Source organism: Podarcis raffonei, chromosome Z (assembly GCF_027172205.1).
Source record: "Podarcis raffonei isolate rPodRaf1 chromosome Z, rPodRaf1.pri, whole genome shotgun sequence".
NCBI classification, from domain to species: Eukaryota; Metazoa; Chordata; class Lepidosauria; order Squamata; family Lacertidae; genus Podarcis; species Podarcis raffonei.
Genome location: NC_070621.1, coordinates 19538327 through 19564462, shown reverse-complemented (window position 1 = coordinate 19564462; position 26136 = coordinate 19538327). Strand labels below are relative to the sequence as shown.

The 26136-nt window shown below is 44.6% G+C and overlaps 1 protein-coding gene across 2 annotated transcripts; it reads right to left on the bottom strand.

Annotated features, from left to right (window-relative positions):
* Positions 1 to 10357: 10357 nt before the first annotated feature.
* Positions 10358 to 22754, bottom strand: UBAC1 (UBA domain containing 1). 2 transcript variants are annotated; one of them, XM_053374593.1, is made up of 10 exons: positions 22527 to 22753; positions 21781 to 21901; positions 21175 to 21248; positions 20174 to 20281; positions 16254 to 16356; positions 15870 to 15978; positions 14000 to 14237; positions 13301 to 13387; positions 11919 to 12057; positions 10358 to 11206 (listed from the first exon to the last, which is right to left on the bottom strand). In XM_053374593.1, the coding sequence occupies exons 1-10, from the start codon at positions 22662 to 22664 to the stop codon at positions 11091 to 11093; spliced, it is 1233 nt and encodes a 410-aa protein (XP_053230568.1). In that variant the 5' UTR covers positions 22665 to 22753; the 3' UTR covers positions 10358 to 11090. The 2 variants fall into 2 exon arrangements, with proteins under 2 accessions (XP_053230568.1, XP_053230569.1); XM_053374594.1 differs by lacking the exon at positions 20174 to 20281 and having other exon boundaries at positions 22527 to 22754.
* Positions 22755 to 26136: the final 3382 nt, after the last annotated feature.

The following is a 26136-nucleotide window of genomic DNA, read 5'->3' as shown; positions in this document are numbered from 1 at the left end:
CTTGGTGGGGGAGGGGAGGGGAGGGGGAAAATAATGTATGTGATTATATGGTTTGATAATTTGTTATGTTGAGATTGCTAATAAAAATGTTTTTTTAAAAAAAGAACTTTGCTTCAGGATGAGAACAGAAATCGCGTGGTGGCAGTGGGAGGCCCCATTAGCTAAAGTGGTACCTCAGGTCAAGAACAGTTTCAGGTGAAGAACGGACCTCCAGAATGAATTAAGTTCTTAACCTGAGGTACCACTGTATTTGGAATCCATTCTTACAAATACTGTAATAGGTTAAGATCTGGCAAAGTACAATAATAACTTTGTAAAGTAAAAGGAAAAACAAGATGTAAGTTCAAAGATGGTGTCGGAGCTGGTCAGTTTGGAAGCATGATGAAGAAAGAGACAGAGAGGGGAAGGCAGGCAGGCAGGCAGGCTGTAGTGTCACAACTTCTTGCCAAGGAAGGCACAGGAAGTGATCTCACAGAGTTCTCTCCAGCAGTTTGTTGTTGTTGTTGTTGTTGTTGTTGTTGTTGTTGTTGTTCTTTCAGAAAACCTCTACGAGCCTCAGCCTCTTCATGTGTGCATCTGGCAAAACATGAATTGCTGGTTTGACTGCAATAATGTCCCACAAAAATCACCACCCATGCTCAGCTTATCTGTAGAAGCTATTAGGGCAAATTTGCATAGCCTTCTAGATATCCAATGTTGCATTAGGCGGACTTGGATTATCTTCTCCCTTTTTAGGTTTCCCTCTTAACCAAGCAATCAATGTCAGCCTCTTTAAGTAAAACAAGAAAACAAAAAGGTTCATCATATCAGTAAAGTCTTGCCAGAATTCAACATGAAAATCAGGCAGGCAATAATTCTTAAACTTTATAAAAGTCCGTAGTCCAGTTCAAAATGGCATGTGCGATCTGGAGGAGAGTTTACAGACATCAGACCTCATTGCAGGTAAGGAAAAGGGTGAGTAATGACAGGTAGGAAGAGGTGTGGATTAGTGCATTGTCTGTTCCCACCCCTAGGTTTGGGGGTATATGACTATGATATCCCCACTATAAAGGTCTTCTCTATACAGGTTCTGAAACTCCATGGTGCCATTGCCCCTGTTTGTGACTAATAATCATGCATTCGTGATTTTGGCTGAACATCCTCCCACACACAAGAAGGCCTTTGCCCTTTCATCAAGGCTACATCACTTGGGATACATTCTTCAGTGCCGTTCTCTGCTACACAAAGGCTCCTGGCTCGTCTGACATCTGATTTCAGCCACCCACGTGGCATTTCCTTGGCTTGCCTTCTTATTTGTATGGATTCCTTTTTGAAACAGCTTGAACTGTTTGCTCTCTCAGAGCCAGGTCACCCTGACAAATTTATTCACATGCTCATACATGTGTGTATGAGGGACTGTCGGAAAGAAGGGAGTCCAGAGACATTTCCATGGCTGCTCCATCCCCCCCCCCCACAGCAGCCACAGTGATGAATGTGCCTGGCATCATAGGGATGAATGTGGTTGCTTAAACAACTGCATGAGTCTATGGAGGAATCTGGCATGTTCTTAATCAGTTCTAGAGTTTTATATGTCAACTTGGTAGAAGTGTATAAAATTAAGCGTGGTAGGGAGAAAAGGTTTTTAATCTGTTTTCAGTCTATTGTCATTTTAACTTTTCAATAGTCTTAAATTATTGTTCCTTTTTCTTTGTGATGATTTTATTGCTTTTGGAAACTGCTTTGGTATGTGTGTGTATTTAAATTACAATCAAGTGGTGCATAGATTTTGTGAAATCAAATAAATAAACAATAAAGGAAAAGTCTTACTTCTAGAGGCAGTAATGTTTCTGAATACCGAGGGGGGGGGAGTTCTCTTGTGCTTAGTTCCTGCTTGTGTGTTTCTCTTTCGGGCATCCAGTTGGCCACTGTGAGACCAGGATGCTGGGCTAGATGTGTTATTGGCCTGATCCAGCAGGGCTCTTCTTACATTACACTTTTGCTTACCACTGGCTTTTCTGGCAGAATGAATGAAATGAAATTGCTGAAGGGGCAATTGTGCAAAAGTCAAAGCTTTGGATCAAGCAGTGACAAATCATGGGAAGGGACCACAGGGGCATTTGCCCCAGGTGCAAAATTGTTAGGGGCACAAAATTTCAACACGTGGTGCTGCCTCAATACAGCTGCATGCTTCCGTTGCTGGTCTCCGTTGAAAATGGCTTCTCCATGCAAATCAAGAAGTGATCTCTTCAGACCATGGAATGACTTCGTATCTCTGCAGCTGCAATCTCCTGGGTAACATGGATGCCCTTAGGCAGTTGAATGTGTATGAGTATTCCACCTGTTTCCCTCCCTCCCACCTACCCCATCCCTCCATGTGGCCCCGGACACTGGCAACCCACGCTACGGCACTGGAATCAAGTCTGATGGTTACCTACGGCTGACTGTGGCCCTTGCTTGATGGCCAGCCCCATGGATCTCTTAAGAAGCATATGGTTGTAAGGAAACAAGACAAAAGGCCAGTGGTTCTGAGGGGTCATTTTTCTTCTCAGCCTGTAAAGGAAATCATCCAAGCATTGAAGAAGCCAAGGACCTTTGGCACCTGGATGTTTTATGGTGACCCATTTAATAAAGGCACAAAAGCACAGCTCTGAAAGAGTGGTGAGGAGGCTGCCAACGTGTGCAGTAACAGCAGCTCTGTACTGGCAGGAGTGCCAGGAGAGGCTTAAAATTTATATTGCAGGGGGGATTCGGGAAGCCATGTGCATAGCGAAGTATGGTTCCATTGTTGTGATCTCTTTACAGCCGACTCCGGCTCTCTATCAGAGATGCAAAATCCTGCCTTTTCTTTTGCCTGTGGTGGGGCCTGGCAAGGCCTCTGACATGCTGAGGGAGACCTCTGACTCACTGAGCATTGCCCCCTCCCACCACAAAAGAGCTGCATCAGCTTGGAGCTCATCTTCCTCCTGCCCATACGTGCATGCGCACGCGCGTGCAAACACACACAGCTGTAATTGCTTTTTGCTTCTGAATCAGGGGATGCGCTCATCGTCAAAGGCAGCTGCTGCCAAGGGCTTCATTAGCCAGTCTCCATAGTAACCAATCTACAGCTCAACTCAAGGAGACCCCCAGCTCTCCTTGCCTGGCTAGAAGTCAGATACCCAGCTCAATGTCCCCATTCAGAGGAGCAGATATTCCACAACTCGCAAGCACTGTGCTTAGTCAAAAGATCACACACTCTCCAGCTCCAGATTAACAGGACTGCAGGGACAGGAGCAGCACAACCCGATTCCACAATCTCCTCCTCATTAGCATGCCCTGGAAAGGTGGGGATTTCCCCTTCTCTGCAGCTTTACACTTGCGGCATTTGACCAATTCCATCTCTCCACTACTGTTTTCCCAAACGAAGTTCAACATTTCACTGGTTTGTGATTAGCAATGCCATGGGAGTAGGGATGGGTGATTAAAGCAGCATGGTTCATGGTAATTTATTTCCAGCCATTGAGACATTCCGGTGGGAAAGGGAAATGGCTCTGGACTAGAATCCCCCTCCTAGCTAAGCTTTCCTTTCTGCCAGAGGGTCCCACCCAGGGCCTCACCCCAGCCCAATGTAAGGATCCAGTGACATCATTGGTAATGGATGGGTTAAAATCCATTTTAAATCTGTCAAATGGGAGACTGAGCTAGCTTGTTTTCTCCTGATCTGGAGGGTAGGATAGGACCAAAGCAATGGCTTCACATTACAAGAAAGGAGATTCTGAATAAACATCAGGAAGAACTTTCTAATGATAAGAGCTGTTCAACAGTGGAATGGACTCCCTTGGGATGTTGTGGATTCTCGCTCCTTGGGAGTTTTTAAGTAGAGTTTTTAAGCTGTTGATTATCATCTGAGGCCCTTCTTCATGTGCCTCCTCTGTTATGGTACATATTTTTGTGTTTTTATATTGTAAGCCATCCTATGATTCTCAGATCAGCTTAGAGGATCACATGATTATCAGGCTTGAGGGCCAATGCTCAGCAGTAGTGGCAGCAGTTACCACAGCAGAATCCCCAGGCACACCTCCTGATTTGGCCAATCCTGGAGCAATGTTCCACTTCTGGATGTTTAGAGATCATGCAGGCAGTGTCAAAGAAAGCCCAAAGCGTACAACCTCTGCATTTGGTCCAGGGGAAAGAAGCAGTTGGCAGACATGAGCACTTTCATGATCACTAGCAATTCCCAAAAGCACACTAAGCAAAGCCTGTTACCCCATCAGCACTTTCAAGGAAGAGCTGCACACATGCACCAGGTGCAGTTTAGGTGGGGAAAGGCTCCTTTCAAGAAGGGAGAGAGGGGGAAAGTAAAAAAATGTTAATTTCACTTGAGTGGGCAGAAATGATTCCCCCCACACGGTGCAGGTGCAGCTGCAGACTCTTGTAACTCTTGTCTTTACTGTGTTGCTGTGCAGATAAGCACATAGAGCTGGGTATGTAAAGGGCTCAAGTTACGGCATTTCCCTGTAGGAGAATTTGTTGGAAATACTTAGAAAACTTTGTGAACAGAAGCGTTCACCAGAAAGAAGTTGGACAACTTAAAAGATGTCTGGACTCAGAGAACTCTGAAAGTTGCAGGACCTTGAAAGCAGCTAGACTTAGCACGTACCTTGTGGACTTTGGCACAACAAGGATTTTGAGAGCAAAGAACTCTCTCTGGGTTCAGAGAGTGGACAACTTGTAGCCAATGTAATTACTGGGAGTGCATGGTGTGTGCTAGCTTTTACTTCGCAATCTCTGCTACACAGTTGTTTCCTGCCACCACCAGAAGAGAAGCATGGAGAAGTGGCTGCTGCAGCTTCCAGAATCCAGCGAGATCATGCAAGAGCCCCTCAAGATTGTAGAGATGCATCTTGACAATCTCCCAAGGTTCTCACAATCTCATAGGACTCTTGCAAGTTCTCTCCAGAACCTGGAAGCCGCAGTTGCATGACCCCAGTAAGTGAGGCTTTGGCAAAGAGGTAGGGGTGCAGTGCACGCACAGTGCAGCATATTCTCGTTTCATCTCAGGGGGTGAAATGGTAAGGGAAACCCCTGGATAAACCCCTTCCACAGCATCCAGGATCCTGCTGTGCCTAGAGGCAGTTGTGGGTAGTGATGTGAGGTGAGAATATTCTCTGCTAGAAAATTCTCCGGAGAATATCATCCACAAACTGTAAATTCTGTGTCATCTATACAGCTGCTTTAAATGTACACACCTCATTAATAGAGAATATTCTGGAGAATATTCTTGATTAATGAGGTGTGTATATTTAAAGACTATTCTCGAGAATTTAACATCACTAGTTGTGGGTCTCAATCTGGGCTCTGTCTGTCTTGGCACTTAAGAGACTGTTCCCCCCAGAGGGGTATAAACTAAAGAAAAGGTAAAGGTAAAGGGACCCCTGACTATTAGGTCCAGTCTTGACCGACTCTGGGGTTGCGGCGCTCATCTTGCTTTATTGGCCGAGGGAGCCAGCGTACGGCTTCCAGGTCACGTGGCCAGCAAACCAGAGCAGCACACGGAAACGCCGTTTACCTTCCCTCCGGAGTGGTACCTATTTATCTACTTGCACTTTGACGTGCTTTCAAACTGCTAGGTTGGCAGGAGCAAGGACCGAGCAACGGGAGCTCACCCCGTTGCTGGGATTCGAACCGCCAACCTTCTGACCGGCAAGTCCTAGGCTCTGTGGTTTAACCCACAGCGCCACCCGTGTCCCACATAAACTAAAGAAGGAACTACCTAATGCACAGTTGTGCCCAGGCTGGCTCCACAGTGGTTTCAATAGGCACTGCTCTTCCTTTGTTTTTTCCACACACACCCTCCACCTTCCCTGGACTTGCACCTGAGCAAAAGGCTGTGTTTGGTAAGACTCGAGTCACACCAGTTTCCTTACCCCAGCAGTCAGAATCCCACCTTACTCCACACCTGGAAGGGAAGGGAACTAGATTTTGTTCTCGAGGCTCTGGTACCCCCTGCTGGCCAAAGTAGAACCTGAAATATCCCTATAAAAAAAAAGCAAGAGAGTTGCGACGTTTTAACATTGTTATGGCAGCGCTTCAAGAATGAGTTTCAAGAGCAGGAGAGTGACAACTGAAGGAACAAAAAGGAGGCTACATATTCTTCTGGAAAGGCCCACCAGAATAAGAACGTTAAATACATGGAATAGGCTTTGCCACAAAGACCATCTATGGGCCAATAAGTCATGGCATACGCCCCCTACGCTCAACAGATGGTACCACACTTCTAAAAGACAAATAAGCTATTGCATTGCACTGGAAAGAATATTACCAGCATCTACTTAACTGCAGCTCCCCCATAATTGCTGAGGTTACAAATTCCACAAAAACAAATTAGAGATCAGCATAGTATCTCCAAATCTGGGAGAGTTGTGTACAGCTATTAACCAAATGAGAAAACAACAAAGCCAGAGGACCTGATGAGATACCTGCTGAAGTCTTCAAAATGGGAAGAATTGAACTTACACAACTTCACAAGCTCATCGAAAAAATCTGGGAGAGGAGATTCCAGCAGATTTTAGGGATGCCAAAATTATCAATTTCTTTTTAAAAAAGTGATAGAACGGATTGCAGAAACTATCAAGACATCTCTTTATTAGCTGCAGCCAGCAAAATTATTGCAAGGATCTTAGCAAACCTAACAATATCCGAGGTTACCCTTCCTGAATCCCAAAATGGTTTTAGGACTTCAGGGGGGTCAGTGGACATGATTTTCACTACTCAACAACTTCAAGAAAAATGCAGAGAGCAAAGCCAACCCCTGTATATGGTGTTTATTGACCTAAGGCCTTCGGCACTGTAAATCGTAATGCTCTGTGGACTGTCCTTCTGAAAATTGGCTGCCCAGATAAATGTGTAAACATCATTCGGCTCCTCCATGATAATATGACAGCAACAACCAGCAGATAACAATGGCTCTCAAAGCGAATCATTCACAATGGGATCAGGTGTTAAACAACCCCAACTCTATTTATTATTTTCATTGCCATGATCCTACACTTTGGCGAAGGGAACTGCCCACTGGAGAAGAAATCATGTATCGAACAGATGGAAAGCTCTTCAATCTGAGTAGGCTGAAAACAAAGAGTAAAGTTACTGTAACTTCTGTTACACTCAGAGAATGACCTCCAAACCATCTAAAATATCTTCACAGAAGCTTATGAAAAGCCTGGCCTATCACTCAACATCCAAAAAACCAAAGTGCTACACCAACAAGCACAAAACAACAACTCTGCAGCGCCACAAATCCAACTCAATGGTGTAATGTTGGAAAGTGTTAATCACTTCTCCGCCCTGCATAGTTATCTTTCCACAAGGGCCAACATTGATGCCAAAATCCAGCACCGCCTGAGCTCTGCGCATGCAGCTTTCTCCCAAATGAAGTGCAGAGTGTTTGAGGACCAGGACATTTGCAGGGAAACCAAAATGCTTGTTTACAAAGCTATTGTACTACCAACCTTACTGTATCCTTGTGAAACTTGGACCATTTATAAGCGCCATCTCCAACTCCTTGAAAAATTCCATCTACAGCGTCACTGAAATTTTTTACACATTACTTGGGAAGACAGGTAAACTAATGCCAGTGTACTGGAAGAAGCAAAGATTACCAATGTTGAAGCAATGATTCTTCAACATTAACTTCGTTGGACTGGTCATGTTATTCGGATTCCTGATTATCATCTTCCAAAGCAACTACTCTATTCTTTAAAATGGAAAGCATAATGCTGGTTGTCAACGAAGACTCTCTCAAGGCAAATCTTCAAAAAATGTAGGATGAAGACCCTCAAGGCAAATCTTTAAAAATGTAGTATAAACACTGACAGCTGGGAAACACTGGCCTGCGAGCGCTCCAGTTGGAGAACAGCCTTTACCAAAGGTGTCATGGACTGTGAAGATGCTCAAACTCAGGACAAAAGGGAGAAACATGCTAAGAGGAAAGTACATTTGGCAAACCCTCACTGTGATCAACTCCTGCCTGGAAACCTACATCCCCACTGTGGAAGGACGTGTGGATCCAGAATTGGCCTCCACAGTCACTTACGGACTCACTCTTAAGGCCATGTTCATGGAATCTTACTCGGCTACGAGTGATCACCAAAGAAGAAGACAACTAGCAACAAAATGTACACATGCTGACCTTTATGCAAGGTGTGAGGAACTCGTGATGTTTCCTGAATGCCTTCGGGACACATTTGGCGATCAGACTTGTACCAAGAGTAAGATCAGCAGAGTTCATTGTGGAAGGTCTCCTGTCATACCTATGCAATAGTCTACAGACTGTGATCTACTCACAGTATAGGAAAACTGGCAGTGATCTACCCATTGTCGTTGGATGGTCCAAAGTTGTTCAGCATTTTTTAGAGTTGTTGAGCTTTTTTGGGAAAGGCAAAGTTGCTAAGCTATTTTCAGGAAGCCACAGTGGTTTTTTTTTTCCTTTTGGGGATGGGGGAGGAGATCACTGAGGGGCCAAATCTACCAGGATCACAATCTACCTGTTGGACATGCTTGGTCTACAGCAATAAACCACAGGACAAGTAGAGATTGAAACACACATCTATTAACACCTGCAGATAGCCAATTTCATCCCACCTTTTCACTTTAGGAAACCTGCCCTCTTTCCTGTGTATGCAACAGTTTTAATCTGTAGTATTATTTCTGGTCAACAGTTCCAACTCCCTGTTCTGTTATTTGGGACCTATTTACAAAAAACCCATTATGTAGCCATCATGGAACTGTATGACTTCAGGATGCAAGGAAAGGATGGCTAGGATGAATCATTTGCCTAGTCAGGAACCTCATGCTAAGAAAGCTAGTGTGTCAAGGAGAAGGGTTTGAACCTCCTCCTAAAAATGACTGCTACTTTTCAGTGTGCAAGGATTCTTCCTTCCTCTATGCTCTTTTCTGAATGTATAAAGTTCCTTTCAAGCTAAGGGTCAATTAATTGACAAAAGAAAAGCTTCCACCTCTAAACAAGGGTAGTACTGTGTATAAGACACCCCAACATATAAGATGGCCTCTATTTTTCTGAACCCCAAATTAAGAAATCAATATTTTAAACATCCATGCCAGAACCCAACCCGAGCCTGGACTGCCTGAACCAGAACTAGAACCTGAGCCACCCACGCCAGAGCCCAAACTCCTGTGCATTCACCATCCATGTATAAGGACGGCCCCCAATTTTTGACAAACTTTTTTTAGCAAGAAACATTGTATTATACTTATACTCTGAAAAATTCAGTAATCTTGTTTTGCTGAGCTTAATTTTTCCAACTTTGCATGAACTGCATTCAAGCTAGAAACTGTCCAAAGAGGGTCTGAAAACAGACAAGGCCATCCAAAATCTACTGCTGCTGAGAGTGCAGATCCCTTTCCAATCTGCATTGGAAAAGAGGCAGAGGACCTTCTCAGCAGTGGCTGTGGAATGCCCTCCCAGCAGATGTCAGGGAGATAAAGATTTACACAACTTTTAGAAAACATTTGAAGGCAGCCCTGTTCAGGGAAGTTTTTAATGTCTGACATTTTATTATTTTTTGTATTTTGCTGGACGCCACACAGAGTGGCTGGGGAAACCCAGCCAGATGGGCGGGGTATAAACTATATTATAATAATAATAATGATAATGATAATAATAATTTGGTTTTAAAATTATGACAGTAGTTCCTCTGGTCCATAGCAATTGTTGTATGTGTGGAAATGTTATATTGTCCAAGTATGCTTGGAAAGGCTTCTGTGAAATCCAAGCTCACAGATTTCACAGAACACATGCAGCAACTGCCTTATACTGAATCATGTTGGTCACATCCATCTCAGTATTGCCTACACTGGCTGGCAGCCGCTCTCAAGAGTTTCAAGCAGGGAGTCTTTCCTAGCTGTATCTGGGCATTGAACCAGGATTCCTCTGCATGCATAGGTACATTCACACTGGTTTTGTTCTGCTTCCTCCATATCCAATTCATAGGTTCATTTGGCCTAGGGTGTTTAGTTGCACCTTAGGGAGAGTGCAAAGTTAAATATTTCTCTGCTAGTTGAGTATGAGGGAACATTAACACAACGGCACACTTCTCCCCTCTCCCACAGGGCCAAAGGTACATGATATTAGTCGCTTAATGCCAGGATTTATCCTTCTTCGCTACCCTTCCTGAACACTTGCGTTGACATGTTCCTGAAGATATATGTAATGGCCTTGATTCAGTTACCCTGTTCCTAGCCACCAAATCAGCTTTTCTTGGTTACACCAAATCTGCTCTTAGGGTAGGCACAAACCAACCCTGTTCCCAGAGGTCTAACAGCACTTGGTCTCACCCCCACCCGGTCATGCTGCCCTCAAGAAACAACTAGCACAGACAGCCACATGCAAGATGTGTTTTATTCTCTGCGAAGGAACCCTGACCAAAAACAGACCCAGCCTCAGAAGGGCTTCAGACAGAAAGAAAAAGCTGGGGGTGACCAATTCTTATGTTCTTAATGCCAGCTCCTTCAGATGGGGTGAGGAAGGTTACTTCCAGGGTCTCTCTATTCCACAATGACAAAAAACAGAATGCCAGAATGGTGTTCGTTATCTCAGTGCAGAGGTAACTGTATGAGGAGAAACAAACATTCTGGAGCTGACACTGTGGGGCCAGTCAGGAAGAAGCCTCTGCACTCAGTCTGAACATTAAAAACATGAATTATCTTTTCATTTCTTCAATAAACACATTCTGAGATAACTGTGAACACCTTTTCATGTATTTAGATGTATAATTTCCTGTTTCTATAGAAACACTTGAAAGAAAACAAACACCTAAGTCTTCAAACCATCTTCCACTAACACGGGGTGTGTGTGTGTGGAATAATAATAATAATCACACAGTATGTAAGCCAGAACTGCAAACAAAAAAGTGGGTGACACAGCAACCCCAAAATGCAAAGAGTGAACACCCAACACACTACTTCTGCTCTCTCCTGGTAAACAATTTGCCCTTTTTGTTCTTCTGGAAACTCGGGGCCAAAAAGAGTCCAAAATGACCATACAAGCAAGGATGTTTACTCCTCCCCCCTTCTTCTTGTTCTTCATCATCTTCTTCTTCCTCCTCCTCTTCCTCCTATGTGCGATTCAGCGTCTGGAAGATTCGGGAAATCTGTAACATGACTGGCCCTGTTTCTGGATCATTCATCCACTGAGTGCTGTTTAAAGGGTTTTCAAGCATGTCTTCAAAGGCTGCCAAAGAAAGGAGGGTGGGGATGTTCAATTTATAAGATACAAGATAAACTACAACATTTTATGCATTTCCCCATCTCAGTTTCCAACCTGGACTCTGAGTCCAGTTAAGCAGCCCAAAACAAGCATCAACTGGAGAGACTGAAAATTCCCTTACAAAAAGTAACTGCTCCAATAGGCTGAACTACTTTTGCAGTTTAATTGCTGCAGATTCCATTTTGTTGCCGTCTTTAGGTTCTTATCTGAAATGCAATACCATTTTTTGTAAGCCTCCTGGGATACTGCAGGATTTGAGGTTGCTTAACACAAAGGGACGCGGGTGGCGCTGTGTGTTAAACCACAGAGCCTAGGGCTTGCCGATCAGAAGGTCGGCGGTTCGAATCCCCAAGACGGGCTGAGCTCCTGTTGCTCGGTCCCTGTTCCTGCCAATCTAGCAGTTTGAAAGCACATCAAAGTGCAAGTAGATAAATAGGTACCACTCCAGCGGGAAGGTAAACAGTGTTTCCGTGTGCTGCTCTGGTTTGCCAGAAGCGTCTTAGTCATGCTGGCCACATGACCCGGAAGCTGTACACCGGCTCCCTCGGCCAATAAAGCGAGATGAGCACCGCAACCCCAGAGTCGGCCACGACTGGATCTAATGGTCAGGGGTCCCTTTACAAAGAGTTATACTAATTCAGCCCACACAGATTTCCCATGGCACAAGAGTACTAACCGAGTAGTGTTTTAGGATTCGTGAGTCCCAACTGTACCACTGGGTTTTCTAGGATGGCTTGGAAGAGGGGGCTGGCAGGATCTATCCCCTTGTCTAAGTCTTCTGGGGTGGGCTTCCGGTCTCCCAACAGCCACTCACACTGCAGAGCAAATCAGAAGGAAATATGTTAAGGCAGCAAATCCTTTTACAGTGGTACCTTGGGTTAAGTACTTAATTCGTTCCGGAGGTCCATACTTAACCTGAAACTGTTCTTAACCTGAAGCACTACTTTAGCTAAAGGGGCCTCCCACTGCCGCTGCGCCGCCACCACACGATTTCTGTTCTCATCCCGAAGCAAAGTTCTTAACCCGAGGTAATATTTCTGGGTTAGCGGAGTCTGTAACCTGAAGCATATGTAACCTGAGGTACCACTGTACTTCCCTTTCCCTGTAAACACAATTCACGCATGGCTCTGCTTTTTAATGCTTAGTTTGGAAGTCTTAGTACAGTTTCCGCACAAAAACAAGGGTTACAATTCAGACACAGACAAAGTTTCTTAAGAGATTAACTGAAAGCAGCAGAATCTCACCCAGGAAGGAGACAATTTCTCCTGCTACACAGACCTGCTTTTCAAGCATTTTCTAGAGAATCTGGTGGCCAGATGAAACAGAAGACCCACCCAGCCCAGCATCCTGTCCTCACAGTGGCCAACCAGATGAACTAAAGAAAAGCCCCCCAGTGCAACAGCCTCACTCCTCGCTTGCTTTTACAGAGCACCCATCTTCTAACAACATTTGTTTTCTGATGAGGGAAACAAGAGCATGGCAGACAAACACAAGCTCCATGGAAGCCAATGGAGATTTCACACAGAAGCAGGCTACCTGCTCTAACCCCTCTCTACTACTACCACCCCAGCCCAGCAATGGTCCTTTCCAGTATAAGGCTTGGCATTTGCCACCCACTGCAAAGTACAACTTCTATGTGCTATCCCGCTTAACACTAGCTCCTCACATGTGGCTTCCAACTCCCAAGCCCAAAGGAGTCCTAACAGGATGAGCTGAAATAAGCTGCAGCTTTATAAAATACTCCACTAAGCAGGAATTACTGCATTTGATGGCAAGGATCAAGGATTGCGCCAATTCAATTGCACTGGGGTGGCCCAGGGTTTTTAAAGAGGGAGAATTACATGCATCTCCACCACATTCTCAAATGCAAGGATCCATTCTTGGTGCATCTAGGAAAAAGCCATGCCATCTGCTAAACATTCCCCACAGAAGGGACCTTGAAAGAATTCACCCACATCATGAGGCTCATCACCCAAAGGCACCCACAAGGTGCATGTGATGGTTTGGGAGGCAAAAGAGAACAGGCAGAGCCCCAGGCATGATGGTACAGGTACTCACTGCTGCGTTCTGCTGGTTGTTGTTCACTCGGAGGGCATCCACCACCTCTCTCTCATCAAAGCCCATCTCCATCAAGGCGATAACAGCCTGAAAGCAGAACCACAGAGCTTATGTCAGGGACAAGGGCAAAGCCCTTCCAAAGGTCTACAACATACAAGGGCCAGGAGGTGACGGCCATACCCAAGTACGTGGCAGAAGAGGAGGAGAGAGGTCAAGTTTCTAGGAGCAAGGAGATTGTAAAACACAAGCCTGTCTGTAAAAGGGTATGCATTGATTTTGATGAGCCCCACTTGTCACCACTCTCTGAGATGCAAGAGATGCAAAAATATATCACAGGCTAGATTGGGCTCTTTTGGTGTCAGTGCTGGAAAATTTGAAGTGGGTGTTTTGACAGCAGCAGCACTAGAGATGCCTGCAACAGCCCAGGGGACAAGGTGGGAAGCTGAAGAATTTCTAAATGGTTACCATCCTACCCAAAAGCATTTTTATCATGTTGGCTTTTGGGGAAAAAAACAGACGGCCACAGCTTTCAGATTAAAAAAGCAGTTACCACAAAATACCCCCATTGTATAGAATAAAATGTCCATTTTGGGAATCTGACACACTGTGGACTGAGAATTTATGGACCATTTCCAGTGGCATCAGCAGACTCTCACACCAAAATCCAAAAGAACACATGTGCACATACAGAAAGCATACCCGCGGATCAGGCCGGAACTCTCTTTTCCTGCGGATCTTCTTGAATATTTCTGTCAGCTCATCTTTTGGCTCTTCTCTCCCGACTTCTTGGTTGGGCCCCTCGAGCGCCTGGGCAGGGGGGGCTGCCACTCCTTCCACTGAGGCATTTTCCAGAGAGAACTGACCTGGCAGGGGGGCATCAACGGTGGGGTCATCCGTGTGTTCAATCAGCCACTCCATGGCCTGAGTCACAGACATGCTGGGTGAAAAAGTTGACAAGTAAGGAAGCAGCACCAACAACATTGGGGCAGAAACAAACTGGGGTGGGGGTGGGGGTTTACCCTTTGCCGATTCTCAGTGGACTTTGGCTCCTGCCACTTTTGCCAGTGGCCCTGCAAACCACAGTGACTACCAGCCACACTTTTGTACTTCAGTGGAACGGACTCCCTTGCAAAGTGGTGAGCTCTCCTTCACTGGAGGTTTTTAAGCAGAGGTTGGGTGGCTTTAGCTGAGCTTCCTGCACTGAAGGGGTTGGGCTGGATGACCCACAGGGTCCCTTCCAACTCTACAGTTTTATGATTCTATGAGACAAGAGAGCCTGGGAGAGAAAGAGCATTATGCGTGTGCACCAGAAACAAGCTGGAGGAAATGAAGGACAGCTGAAACTCTGTGGAACTGCACACCTGGAACACAGAGACCTGGGTGTTGCTGGGGACCTTTAGCAAGCCATAGAGGGGCAGGAACTATGGCAAGTGCTCACAGAACTCAACGCCAACTGGCTAATTCAGCCTGGAAACTTGGCTGGGCCTCCCATTCTAAGCTCGAGCATTCACTATTCACCACCAATTCCCTCAAGAGCAGCAGAAAGCTACAACTTCTGTATATTCTGTGTATTCACAAAACTGAAGAGGCAGCAAGTGGCGAACTCTACTTGCTCCTGTCACTTGAAAACAGGCAGCCAACCACCTCTTCACACTCACTTGCAGTTCTGTCTACCAGCAACAGCCCCCCCCCGCCATTCCCCTGGCTCATAACACCTATAATATGCTTGGGGAATATGTTGGAAAGGGAACAGGGAGAGAAATCACATGGTGGCTCTCCCTGGAACCTTTCTTTTTTAAAAAAAATTAAGCATACCTATACATAGCATTCCCAAATAGCAATGTAATCATGGGAGAAGGAGCCTCTCCAATTCGGATTCATTTACTGGTATCAAGTCATCAGACCATCACTTAATATATATATAATGCTTAATAAAGGGAACAGCTCATCCTCAGAAGCAAAGCACAAGTTCAATATAAAGGGTTATAGCTCCTGTTGTCATGTTGGTTAATTTCAACGAGTGCTGTGGATATGGACAAGCTGGAAGGTGTGTAGAGGAGGGCAACCAAAATAATCAAGGATATGGAAACCAAGTCTTAATAGTTGAGGGAATTGAGTATGTTTAGGCAGGAGAAGAGGACAATAAGAGGACAATGAGAGGAGATATGATAGCTATCTTCAAATATCTCAATGGTTGTCCCATGGAAGATGTGGCAAGCTTGCTTTCTCCTGCTTTGGAGAGTAGGTTCCGAACTAATGGATTCAAGTTACAAGAAAGGAGATTCCAACTAAACACTGGGAAGAACTTTTCTGACAGTAAGAACTGTTCAACAGTGGAATGGACTCCCTTGGAAGGTGGTGGACTCTCCTTCCTTGGAGGTTTTTAAGCAGAGGCTGGATGGACATCTGCCATCAATGCTTTAGTTGAGATTCCTGCATTGCAGGGGGTTGGACTAGATGGCCCTCAGGGTTCCTTCCAGCTCTACAATTCTATGAGTCTTCACTTACAGTCTTTTGTGGGGGGCGGGGACCCATCTCAAGGGGAGGCTCAATTGCCAGGGACACCTACTGGTTCAAGCGAAGGGCTTTGACCGCTCTGCTTTCTGGGAAGCCCATTTCTGTCAGTTGGCGCAAGGCAATCTCATCCACTCGGTCGTCCTCATCTTCATCCAGCATGGCTAGGGACAAGAATGGCAAGGTCAGTTCACACCTCAGCTCTACCAGTGCTGCGGAAAAGCAGGTCCATGTGTGCTTGGGGCATCAATCTCTACTCACGAAAGCAGGGGGGCACTTGCTCCCCACCACACTTAAACTTCCCCAGACCTTCCCAATCTCCAAAACAGTGCTTGCAGTCCATGGCAGGAGCCATGTCAGCCCCTCTGTATGACCAGTGGACCAAACACACCTCAGGATGTAAGTCCTAGGAAGAAGGTCAGAAAACACCCCATCGTACCATTTGCTTTCTTAAAGAGCTCAACTGCATCTGGGTTCAAAGCTAGCAGCTTCTGGGCAACTTCTATGAGAGAAACCAAGATCTTCCGAAGCTCCGTCTGGAACTGAAAGAGGGAAGGCAGTCAAGGCATTTTGTAGGTCACTTGTCAGGCATGCACCTTCCACCCTTGTTCCTGTGCCAGGAGCGAGGGAGGGCAAAGAGTACTGTGCAGAATGAAGGGGGTGAGGAAGGTATGGGGGGTTTCTTAAACACCTTTTTTTCACCATAAGGTTTATAGGTAGGTTACAATAAAATAACAATACAATGTTCAAATCAGAAAAACACTGTGGGGCTCAGGTGTCAAAGGCCCGGGGAAAGAGGTGCAGCTTAAGAATACACTCATATTACGCTAATACTAGAAAAGCACCATCCATGAAATCTTGCAAAAAGTCAATCAGATCACAACATCTTATTAACCTGATTGCTTTCCAACACACACAAGTTACTAGTTCCATCAAGAAAAGGAGGATGCCAAATCACTGGCCTGGTTTGCTAGTGACATTCAACCATAGTTAAAAATAAATGATGGTATATGGCACCAGACAGACTAGCAAAAATGAATAGATTGATTAGTAATAAATGTTGGAGATGCAATAAGATGAAGGGCACTCTATATCATATGTGGTGGACATGTTCAGAGATCAAAAAATTCTGGGAAATGATCCATGAAGAAATTAAAAAAATAATAAAGGTTTCATATAACAAAAGGGCAGAAACGTACTTATTAGGAATTTTGAGTAAAGATATCCCCAAAGATAAAATTAACATATTCCTATACGCAACAACAGCAGCGAGAATGTTGGTGGCCAGTTACTGGAAAGTAAATAACATCCCAACAAAAAAAGGAATGGTTAAGTAAACTATGTGAGTATCTGGAGTTAGCAAAATTGACGGATATAATAAGGCATAAATCTAAAACTATGGTACAGAAACAATGGGAATGCTTAAATGAGTATTTACACAAACAGGCATCAAACACGAAAGTTTGGTTGTGCTTAGACTAACCTTGTGAAGATTACAGAGAATACAAAGATTAGATGGACTCCGAAAGAATTTAAGGAAAGGAAGGGACTGAAGAACAGATGTAAAGGTGAATTAGATAACCAAGAGACGTGTGGTGAATGCGGTGGAAGTCTTTTATAATATTTTAACTAGGATTTAAATATTGTAATGTTTGAAGTATGAATTTGGAATAATTGATTATGAAAAGTATTTTTTCTCTTCATTTTTTTCTTGTTTCTTTCTTTTATCTTTTGTCTTTCTTCTTTTCTAGTCTGCATTCTGAAAAATTGTGTAGACAAATTGTTTTTATGTATGGTTATGTATTGTTTCTATTTCTTTTTTTCTATTCCTTTTTTTGTAAAATAGTATATAGTATTGCATATAGTAAAATTAAATAAATTAATAAATAAATAATGGCTTAACACAGGGGTTGAGAATACCTTTTGGTCTGAGATTCAAAAGCAGCCAACCTTCCACACATGACACTGACAGACAGGCAGCCATAGCTAGAATCCAGTGCTGTCTGGACTGGGTACCTTTTCTGCTGCCCTGACTCCAGCAAGATGGGAGCCAGACTCAGCTTTGTTTATGCCCTGATGTAGCAATAACAGGAAGCAGTGTAGGGACCCAGCAAGGATTCATTAGTACAGAAGCATACAACTACTTTGCAGTGAACCATCACTTATTTTTAATGATGGCTAAATAGAACCATAATTTGTAAACTGGGCCCCTGAAGGGCAGGAGGGAGCAGCTGTCCCTGGGTGCTCATAGCCAACAGAGTAAAGGTAAAGGACCCCTGGACAGTTAAGTCCAGTTGAAATCGACTATGGGGTGTGGTGCTCGTCTCTTTTTAAAAAAATAAAATTTTAAAGTAGTTTTTCCATAATGAACATCATATAAAATAAACATTGATACAATATCACAATGTGGGAATTTTCCCATCCTGTGACTTCTCTCTCTCCTCTCCATGGTTCCATTATTTTTGGTTATATCAAGCATGTCCAGGTCATATTTTCCATCTGTATATATCTAATTCTTATCTATCATCATAATACTGCAAATGTTTTTCGAATCCTGATGTATCAACTTGTATACAATGCTTTGACATATATGCAAAAAATAATAATAATTCCCATTCATTGTTAAATTTGTTATCATCCTGATTTCTTCCTGTTAATTTTGCCATCTCTGTATATTCCATCAACTTAATTTGCCCATCTTTCTTCGTGAAAAGTTTTTCCTCTTTCCAGCATTTGGTTATCAATTTTCGTGCGGCCGTGGTTGCATACATAAATAGATTTTTATATTTTTGGGGTATTTCCCTTGCTGTTATTCTTAATAAAAAGGCTTCTGGCTTTTTAACAAAAGTTATTTTAAGCATTTTTTTCAATTCATTATATATCCTTTCCCAAAAATTCTTTATAACTTTGCATTGTCACCCCACATGATAAAATGTACCATCTACCTCTTTACATTTCCAACATTTCATTTCTTATGATTTGTACATTTATGATAATTTTACTGGCGTAATATACATCATTTTCATATAATTTTCTTTTAACAATGTACAAGCCGTAAATTTCAAATCATTTCCCCACAATTTTTTCCAATCTGACATTTGGATATTATGTCCCATGTCTTTGGCCCACTTTATCACTACACATTTGACGTCTTCATCCTTAGTATCCCATTCAAGCAACAAGCTACATACTCTTGACAATACAGTGGTACCTCAGGTTACATACGCTTCAGGTCACAGACTACACTAACCCAGAAATAGTGCTTCAGGTTAAGAACTTTGCTTCAGGATGAGAACAGAAAGTGGCGCAGCGGCAGCAGGAGGCCCCATTAGCTAAAGTAGTGCTTTAGGTTAAGAACAGTTTCAAGTTAAGAACGGACCTCCAGAATGAATTAAGTACTTAACCTGAGGTACCACTGTACTCTATTATCACATTCATCTTTATCAATGATATTCTTCCTATCAATGACATATTTATTCTTCTCCAAATTCCTCTTTATCTCTTTCCATGTTTTTTCATAATTATCTTTAATAATATTTATATTTTTCCTGTTGGCCAAATTCCTAAAGAATTCACTCTTTTATGAATATTTATACCTGCCTTCTCTTCTATCTTAATTTTATCTTGTCCTGAGACATTTTTAACTATACGTTTTGTTTTTGTTTATTTAATTTAAAACCTGATACTAGGTCATTTTTTCCCCCTCAATACAGTGGTACCTCTGGTTATGAACTTAAATTCGTTCAGGAGGTCCATTTTTAACCTGAAACCATACTTAACCTGAGGTACCACTTTAGCTAATGGGGCCTCCCACTGCTGCCACCACGCAATTTCTGTTCTCATCCTGAGGTAAAGTTCTTAACCGGAAGCACTACTTCCAGGTTAGCGGAGCCTGTAACCCAATGTGTTTGTAACCCGAGGTATCACTGTACTTCCGATAACAAAACTATCGGATCTTCCACTGTGATTACTAGATCATCTGTGAATGCTTTCAATTTATAGGCTTTGCTCCCCACCTTAATTCCTTTAATCGCATCGTCCGGATCATGTGGCAAGACTTAACCACTTCTGGTGCACGAAACACTCTGACAAGTATACCTTCCTGCCACAGTGGTACCTACTGATCTACTTGTGCTGGTATGCTTTCAAACTGCTAGGTTGACATGAGCTGGGACAGAGCAACAGGAGCTCACCCCATCATGCTGCCAACCTTACGATCAATAAGCACAAGAGGCTCAGTGGTATAGACCACAGCACCAACTGCATCCCTAGCCAGCAGAGTAGTGACTGCTAGAGATCGCTGAGCAGAGCTGATGGGCCCCAGACTGTAGCAGCCCAGAAGAGAAGCAGAGTACTCACATCCCTCATACTGTGGTGAGCCACACTGCGGTCCACACTGTGGGATGGGAGGCTGGTGGTTGCCTTCAGAATTGCCTCCTTGTCAGGTGCCTTCTGTTCCTGTTTCCGCTAAAAGAGAAGTGAAATATGCTGTCTGCATAGTGCAGCAATCTCCTTCAAAGAAGCAGGCATCAATGAGACAAGAACCAGCTCCTCCAGAAAGGAAATGCCCATTCCTCTTATAATGAGGGTTTCATTTCTTGAGGAGCCTTTCTAGATCCTTTAGGGAAGCACCCTCTCACTCTCTGCCAATGGTGCCCACCAGGTGGGGGGACGATGCAACAGCCACCCTTTCCCAACCACCCTACATGCACATTTTGTTGGCCAGCTAGTCATGCCTCTTGCCTTGCAGTTCTTTTCATCTCTTCCACAAAAATGTTGGAGAAAAAATATCCCCTGGCCCTTTAAAAAAATGCCTTACAAGATGTGTGCATTGATAACTGCTCTCTTGGGGACATACAGACACCCTGCTTATCAACTGAGGATAGGAAGGCTGCCAGCAAGCAGCTAAATATAGAACCTAGGAGATCTTGAATGATCAGCACACACCGCCCAAAATAGGCTGCAGGGACATAGAGCTCAAAGACGGCTTGGGGGGGGGAGAGAGAACAGCTGCTTCCCACCTGCTGCCCAGATCTGCCTTTGCCACCCAACATGCACACAATCAGCCACACAGCTCTACTTCCTAAACCTCACTCTTAAAATTTCTCCCAGTGCCCTGGGAGATCTGCTCTGCACTGGCTTTGGGTAGCTCCCATGCTGGGAGACTCACAGAGAGACTCACAGGGTAAACACAGGCAGACTGTGCCTTAAAGGATGCAAAGAAAGAAGCAGAAATACTCCTACAAGCTGACAAGATGGACTCTCTCCTGAAATCCAAGCCAGATGAGCCACAGGTATCTTTCTACAACTTGTCAAGGCAAAGGCCAGAAGAAGCCACCCCACAAGGCCCCTGGACTCACTTTTTCCTCTGCAGAAATGTCCACCATTTTTGGAGGGGCAGGTGGGGCTCTTTTCTTGACTAGCACTAAAACATCTAGAGAGAGAAGAATTGTCTGGAGTCAGAGAACAAGCCTTCCTTGCACATTTTCTGCAAAGGGGGTATGGGAAGATAAAGTATTCTGCTGTGTTATGCCCCCACCAGTAGAAGATGAGTCCACAGGGAGAAATGAAATACAGGCCCCCATCGCATATAATTGAAACCCATTGAAAAGCCTGCAACACCCTGGTCCCCCTTTTAGTGATGCTTCAGTGATTTTTTTCATGATGCTTCCAGGTGACTTCTGGCTTCAGCATGATGCACGTATACACAATTGTTCACATATTGAACGTGCATAAACGGGGGGCTGCCTGCAGAGTAATGACTTTAATACTATTTCTGAGGACAGCATATGGCAGTAAATGATACAGTCACATTCCCCTCAGTGTCCTGAGTGCTTAAGAAGCTGAAAGTTGTCCTCCAGACAGCAATTCAGATGGGCACACTTCTGCCCATTGCTTAAGACTAATTGCACATTCTGGGTATCTGGATACTCTCTGGGGTGTTACTTATCACAACACTCCCTTACCTTGGTCTTGAATATTTTCCTCCAGGACCGTTTTTGTGTCGGTCAGCACCTTTTCTGAAGCTGCATGTATCAATTTATGGTGTGTTATACATTTTGGATCCTCCAGGCTGCCGGGTGCACACTGAGGTGGGAAAGTAAAAAGAAGCAGAAGCTGAATCAAACTACTAAACTGGGGGTGGGGATGGGGTGTGTGTGCACGCAAGCCTTTTCCACCTGGGCCAAACGCTTCCAAGGTACATCGCAGCAACAACAAAACAAAACAAAACCCAGCCCCTATGTTCTGCAAAATCACAAACGGTCAGAAAAACCCTGGGAGAGAAGGAAGTGAACGCAAGGTAGGGAAGGCTGGAATTCCGCAGCTGAACACCAGCTTCGCCTGCAGAAGGCCCCGCGGAGGAGGGGGCATAGCAGCACCCCTGACTCCCAACCCCAGAGGGCCGAGGGTCGGATCCGACAGCTTCTCGAGGCAACAACTGCGACTGCAAGTGGGGCATAGCTGTCAACTTCTCCCTTTTCTTGCGAGGAATCCTATTCGGAATTAAAAAAAAGGGAAGCGTTGACAGCTATGAAGCGGGGAGGCGGGCGCGTCTACCAGCCGCCACTTCAACGCTGGCCCTGCAAAGCCTCCCCCCCCCCCCGCTGATGAACCCAGCAGGATCGGGGCCGCTCCGAGCACATAAGGACCCCTGGCCAGGCCCCGCATTCAGCGCCCCCCTCCGCTCCCTCCTCTGCTCCCCTCCGCTCACGCGTTTGAGGCAGCGCTCTTTGAGCCGTTCCACGGCCGCGTCCTCGGGCACCTCCTCCAGCCATTCGGTGCCGTCCAGGGCGCAGACGCGGACCCGCAGCACCTTCGCCGCGAAGATCTTGTCCTCCTGCACAAACATCGCCGCATCGCCGCCGGGAAGCCGCCCAGGGAGAACGCAAGGATGCGAACGGCCGGCCGGGAAAGGAGACCGGATGTGGGCGGAGAGAAGGGAGGGGAGGGGCAGGAAGCCCGTCGCCCGTGGGATACCGGGAGCTGCAGTCCCAGCCTCCGCCGCGGAACTACCCGACGCTCTTCTATAGAGATAGGAAAGCTGTAGAGTGGATCATTGCCTGGTTGACAGAGGCAACCTCGGGGGCCGTTTCCAACCCGCCCAACCCGGTAGTTCCACCCCGAGTAGACTCCCGCGGAACTCCTTGGGGAAAGAGGCTCCTCTTTCAGGCGCAGTTTTCAAACATGAGAGAACAGCTCTCATAGTATGCAGATGTCCAAAAATAGCTTTAGCATATGTAATGAGACAGGAATCCAGTATCTCTATTCAGTTACTAAACTGAAAACTATGGAGAGACCTGGTCTGAATAGAGATATTGGATTCTTGTCTCATTACATAGGCTAAAGCTATTTTTTGTCATCTGCATACTATCCCTTGCTTTTTCCTGTAGGACTAACTGCAATCGTTAACAGCCACAGGTTTACCATACCCATTGAGTCAATCACCCATATCCTACTACCCTTCTGAGAAAAACCCCACCCCATCCTTCCACTATATATAAGGGTCTGGTGACTTCTGTTTCAGTGTATCTGAAAAAGTGTGCATGCATACAAAAGCTTATACCGAGATCAAACTTAGTTGGTCTCTAAGGTGCTACTGGACGATTTTGTAATTTTACACGAGGGGCTGATGGTGGGGCTCCGAGGTTGAAAAGTTGCTTGCAGCTTAAAGTGGGGGGAAGAGACCTACAACCTCACAGTGTAGGCCAAGGTTTCTGTTCCCACACTGCAGGTGTGGGATCGGACAGTGAAAACAGCTTACACAGTAGTTCAGAGAGAAAGAAGGGGGCTGTACCTAGACAAACCTCTCCAGTTCCTTGAGAAAGGTTTTGCTGGTTTTTCATTACAGAAGGTAAGTCTCAGTAGTTTGTTAAGGATTCCCACTGCCTGCAGTAGCATCCCTGCATCAGAGACATCTGAGAAAGTGGCATGGAATGGGTGCTGTCTCCCCCACTTTTACTATTATCATATTCAGTGCTATTTTTCTAGAAAAAGAGATGCCAGAACTCACTATGAATGCTTCGCTTGTTTTCTTATAATGGCAATGGCATCCAACTGAGAGGTGACAGAACTGAGTTCCAGTGAGTTATGGCTGAAAAAAAGCCCCAATTATATTATGTATGTTATGTTTTAATATGTAAAAGGCCCAGTGGTCTCTTGATTTTATTAGTAGTAGTAGTAGCAGCAGCAGCAGCAGCAGCAGCAGCAGCAGTAGTAATAAATTGTACAGGATAGAGGTGGGAGCTGGGTGAAGTTGGTTTTGCAACCACATTGCCTAAAGCTCAAGGTATTTTTCTGCCGGGGTGGGGGTGAGAGAGAGAGAGAGACAGAACACCAGCTGCTCCCCAAAACACAGAATTCCCATTTTCTGCTCCAGAGTTTTGCATGTGCCCTGCACATATCTACCCAGGTTTACTCCAGAGTAAGCCCACTGAGGTTGACTCCCTGGCAGTGTTCGAAATTAGCCAGGCTCCAGTTGCATTTTGCACCTGTATTTTGACCACTTGCGACCAAGTGAAGATGCCTGGGTGCCAGGATGATTCTCTCTCTTTTTTTTTAATAGATATTTATTAAAGTTTTCAAATTTAATACAATAAAAAAAGAATCAAAAAGAAGAAAGCAAAAAAGTTTAAAAACACATAAGGTTCACAATACCTGTTTTTCAATAACATATTTCACTGACTTCCTCATACCTCCCCTTCTTGTATTCCAGTTCAGATTGTTAATTCAGCAAATCCTTATCCATAAATTTAACCTATTTCCATACCCTATTTCCCCCCCCCATATCACATTACAGCTTTAAACCCCTTAATTTCTATCCAACATCATTCAACACTCATTAATTTTGCAATATTTCCGTAAATAGTCCTTGAATTTCTTCCAATCTTCTTCCGCCGACTCTTCTCCCTGGTCTCGGATCCTGCCAGTCATTTCTGCCAATCCCATAAAGTCGGCCAGGATGATTCTCAATATCTCATTGGATCTGGATTATTTTCATACACTAATATCCCATCCTGTAGAATTCTTTCAGTTATATTTTATCTGCATAATTGGAATGAATTTCTGGAACCAAATTGCTTTTTCTGTGCAGCCTGAGCAGGAACAGTCACCACTAAGAAAAAGAGCTTGGAATAGGTCAATATATACAGGAACTGTCCCTGAATGAAGTGAATTTTCTTCTTTAAGTTCTCAGAGCTTTTAACCTAGCTCAAGATTGTCATCAAAACTAGCCAGATGTTTAACTGAGAATCAATCAAAGTCAGCCCACCATTTGAAAAATAAGACTTTAGAGCCATCTTGCCCAAAAATGACAACAAAACATTCCATTTTGGTGACTACAACCTTGGTTTAAGCAGTCATTTGGGACCTAGCTGTGAGTTTCTAACCCTGCTCCCTGGTGTCTCCAAGGAGGGTTGACTTGAACACCCGCAGAAAGTGAGTGTGGGGAGGTTGGATCCCACTCGTGTCATAGTCTCAATTCTCGCCCAGAAACAGAAAACATTTCAAAGGTGTTTTTTCAAAATAGGTTTTGACAATTTGATTTAGAAGGCACAGAAAGGCAAAGGCAAAGCCATCCTTCGTGATGGATTAGTGATGCTCTAGAAATGACAAAGCCCCACAAGAGGGCAGAGGAGGGCTGGAAGCACCAGCCAGAAAAGATTGAATCATCTCCACCGCATAGAATCACAGAACTTTAGAGTTGGAAGGGACCCCAAGGGTCATGTAGTCCAACTCCTTGCAATGAGAGGGTCTTGGGGGTAGCAGCCGCTTAGAACATCTGCTGTGATTGATGGATTCCCATTAGCAACAATACTTAACTGGAAAGTGCAACACACACTTCTTTTATTGCATTTTACCTATTTACTTCAAATTAAAGCAATGAATTTCATTCAAACTTGACTTCCCTTGCAATACAAGGTACAAGGTGGGCACAAAGAAAGAGACACACAACTCCAAGGCAGGCAGAAAATAAGAAGTCAGATGAATACACCTAGACTCCCCTGACATCAATTCAGTCTACCAGCTCCTGACCAGGACCGCCCCTCTTCCCCAGCCAAATAAAACTCCTTTCCCAGGCTGATGAAAGCAAAGGGACATCAGCAGCCATGGGAGAAAGCCAGACACTTCTATTTTGATTCCTGGCACCCTGCTTTGGGGATCTGAACTGAAAACTTTGTTGCCAGGTTGAGACGCGCCAGTTCAAGGCAGCACCTGGAGCCTGACTCCTGAAGGGGACTCATCTTGGGATTCTTATGGCCTCCCCTTTCCCCACAGGAAGTTTGGGGGCAGCAGGAGAGGGTAACAAGTTATGCTGTGGATGG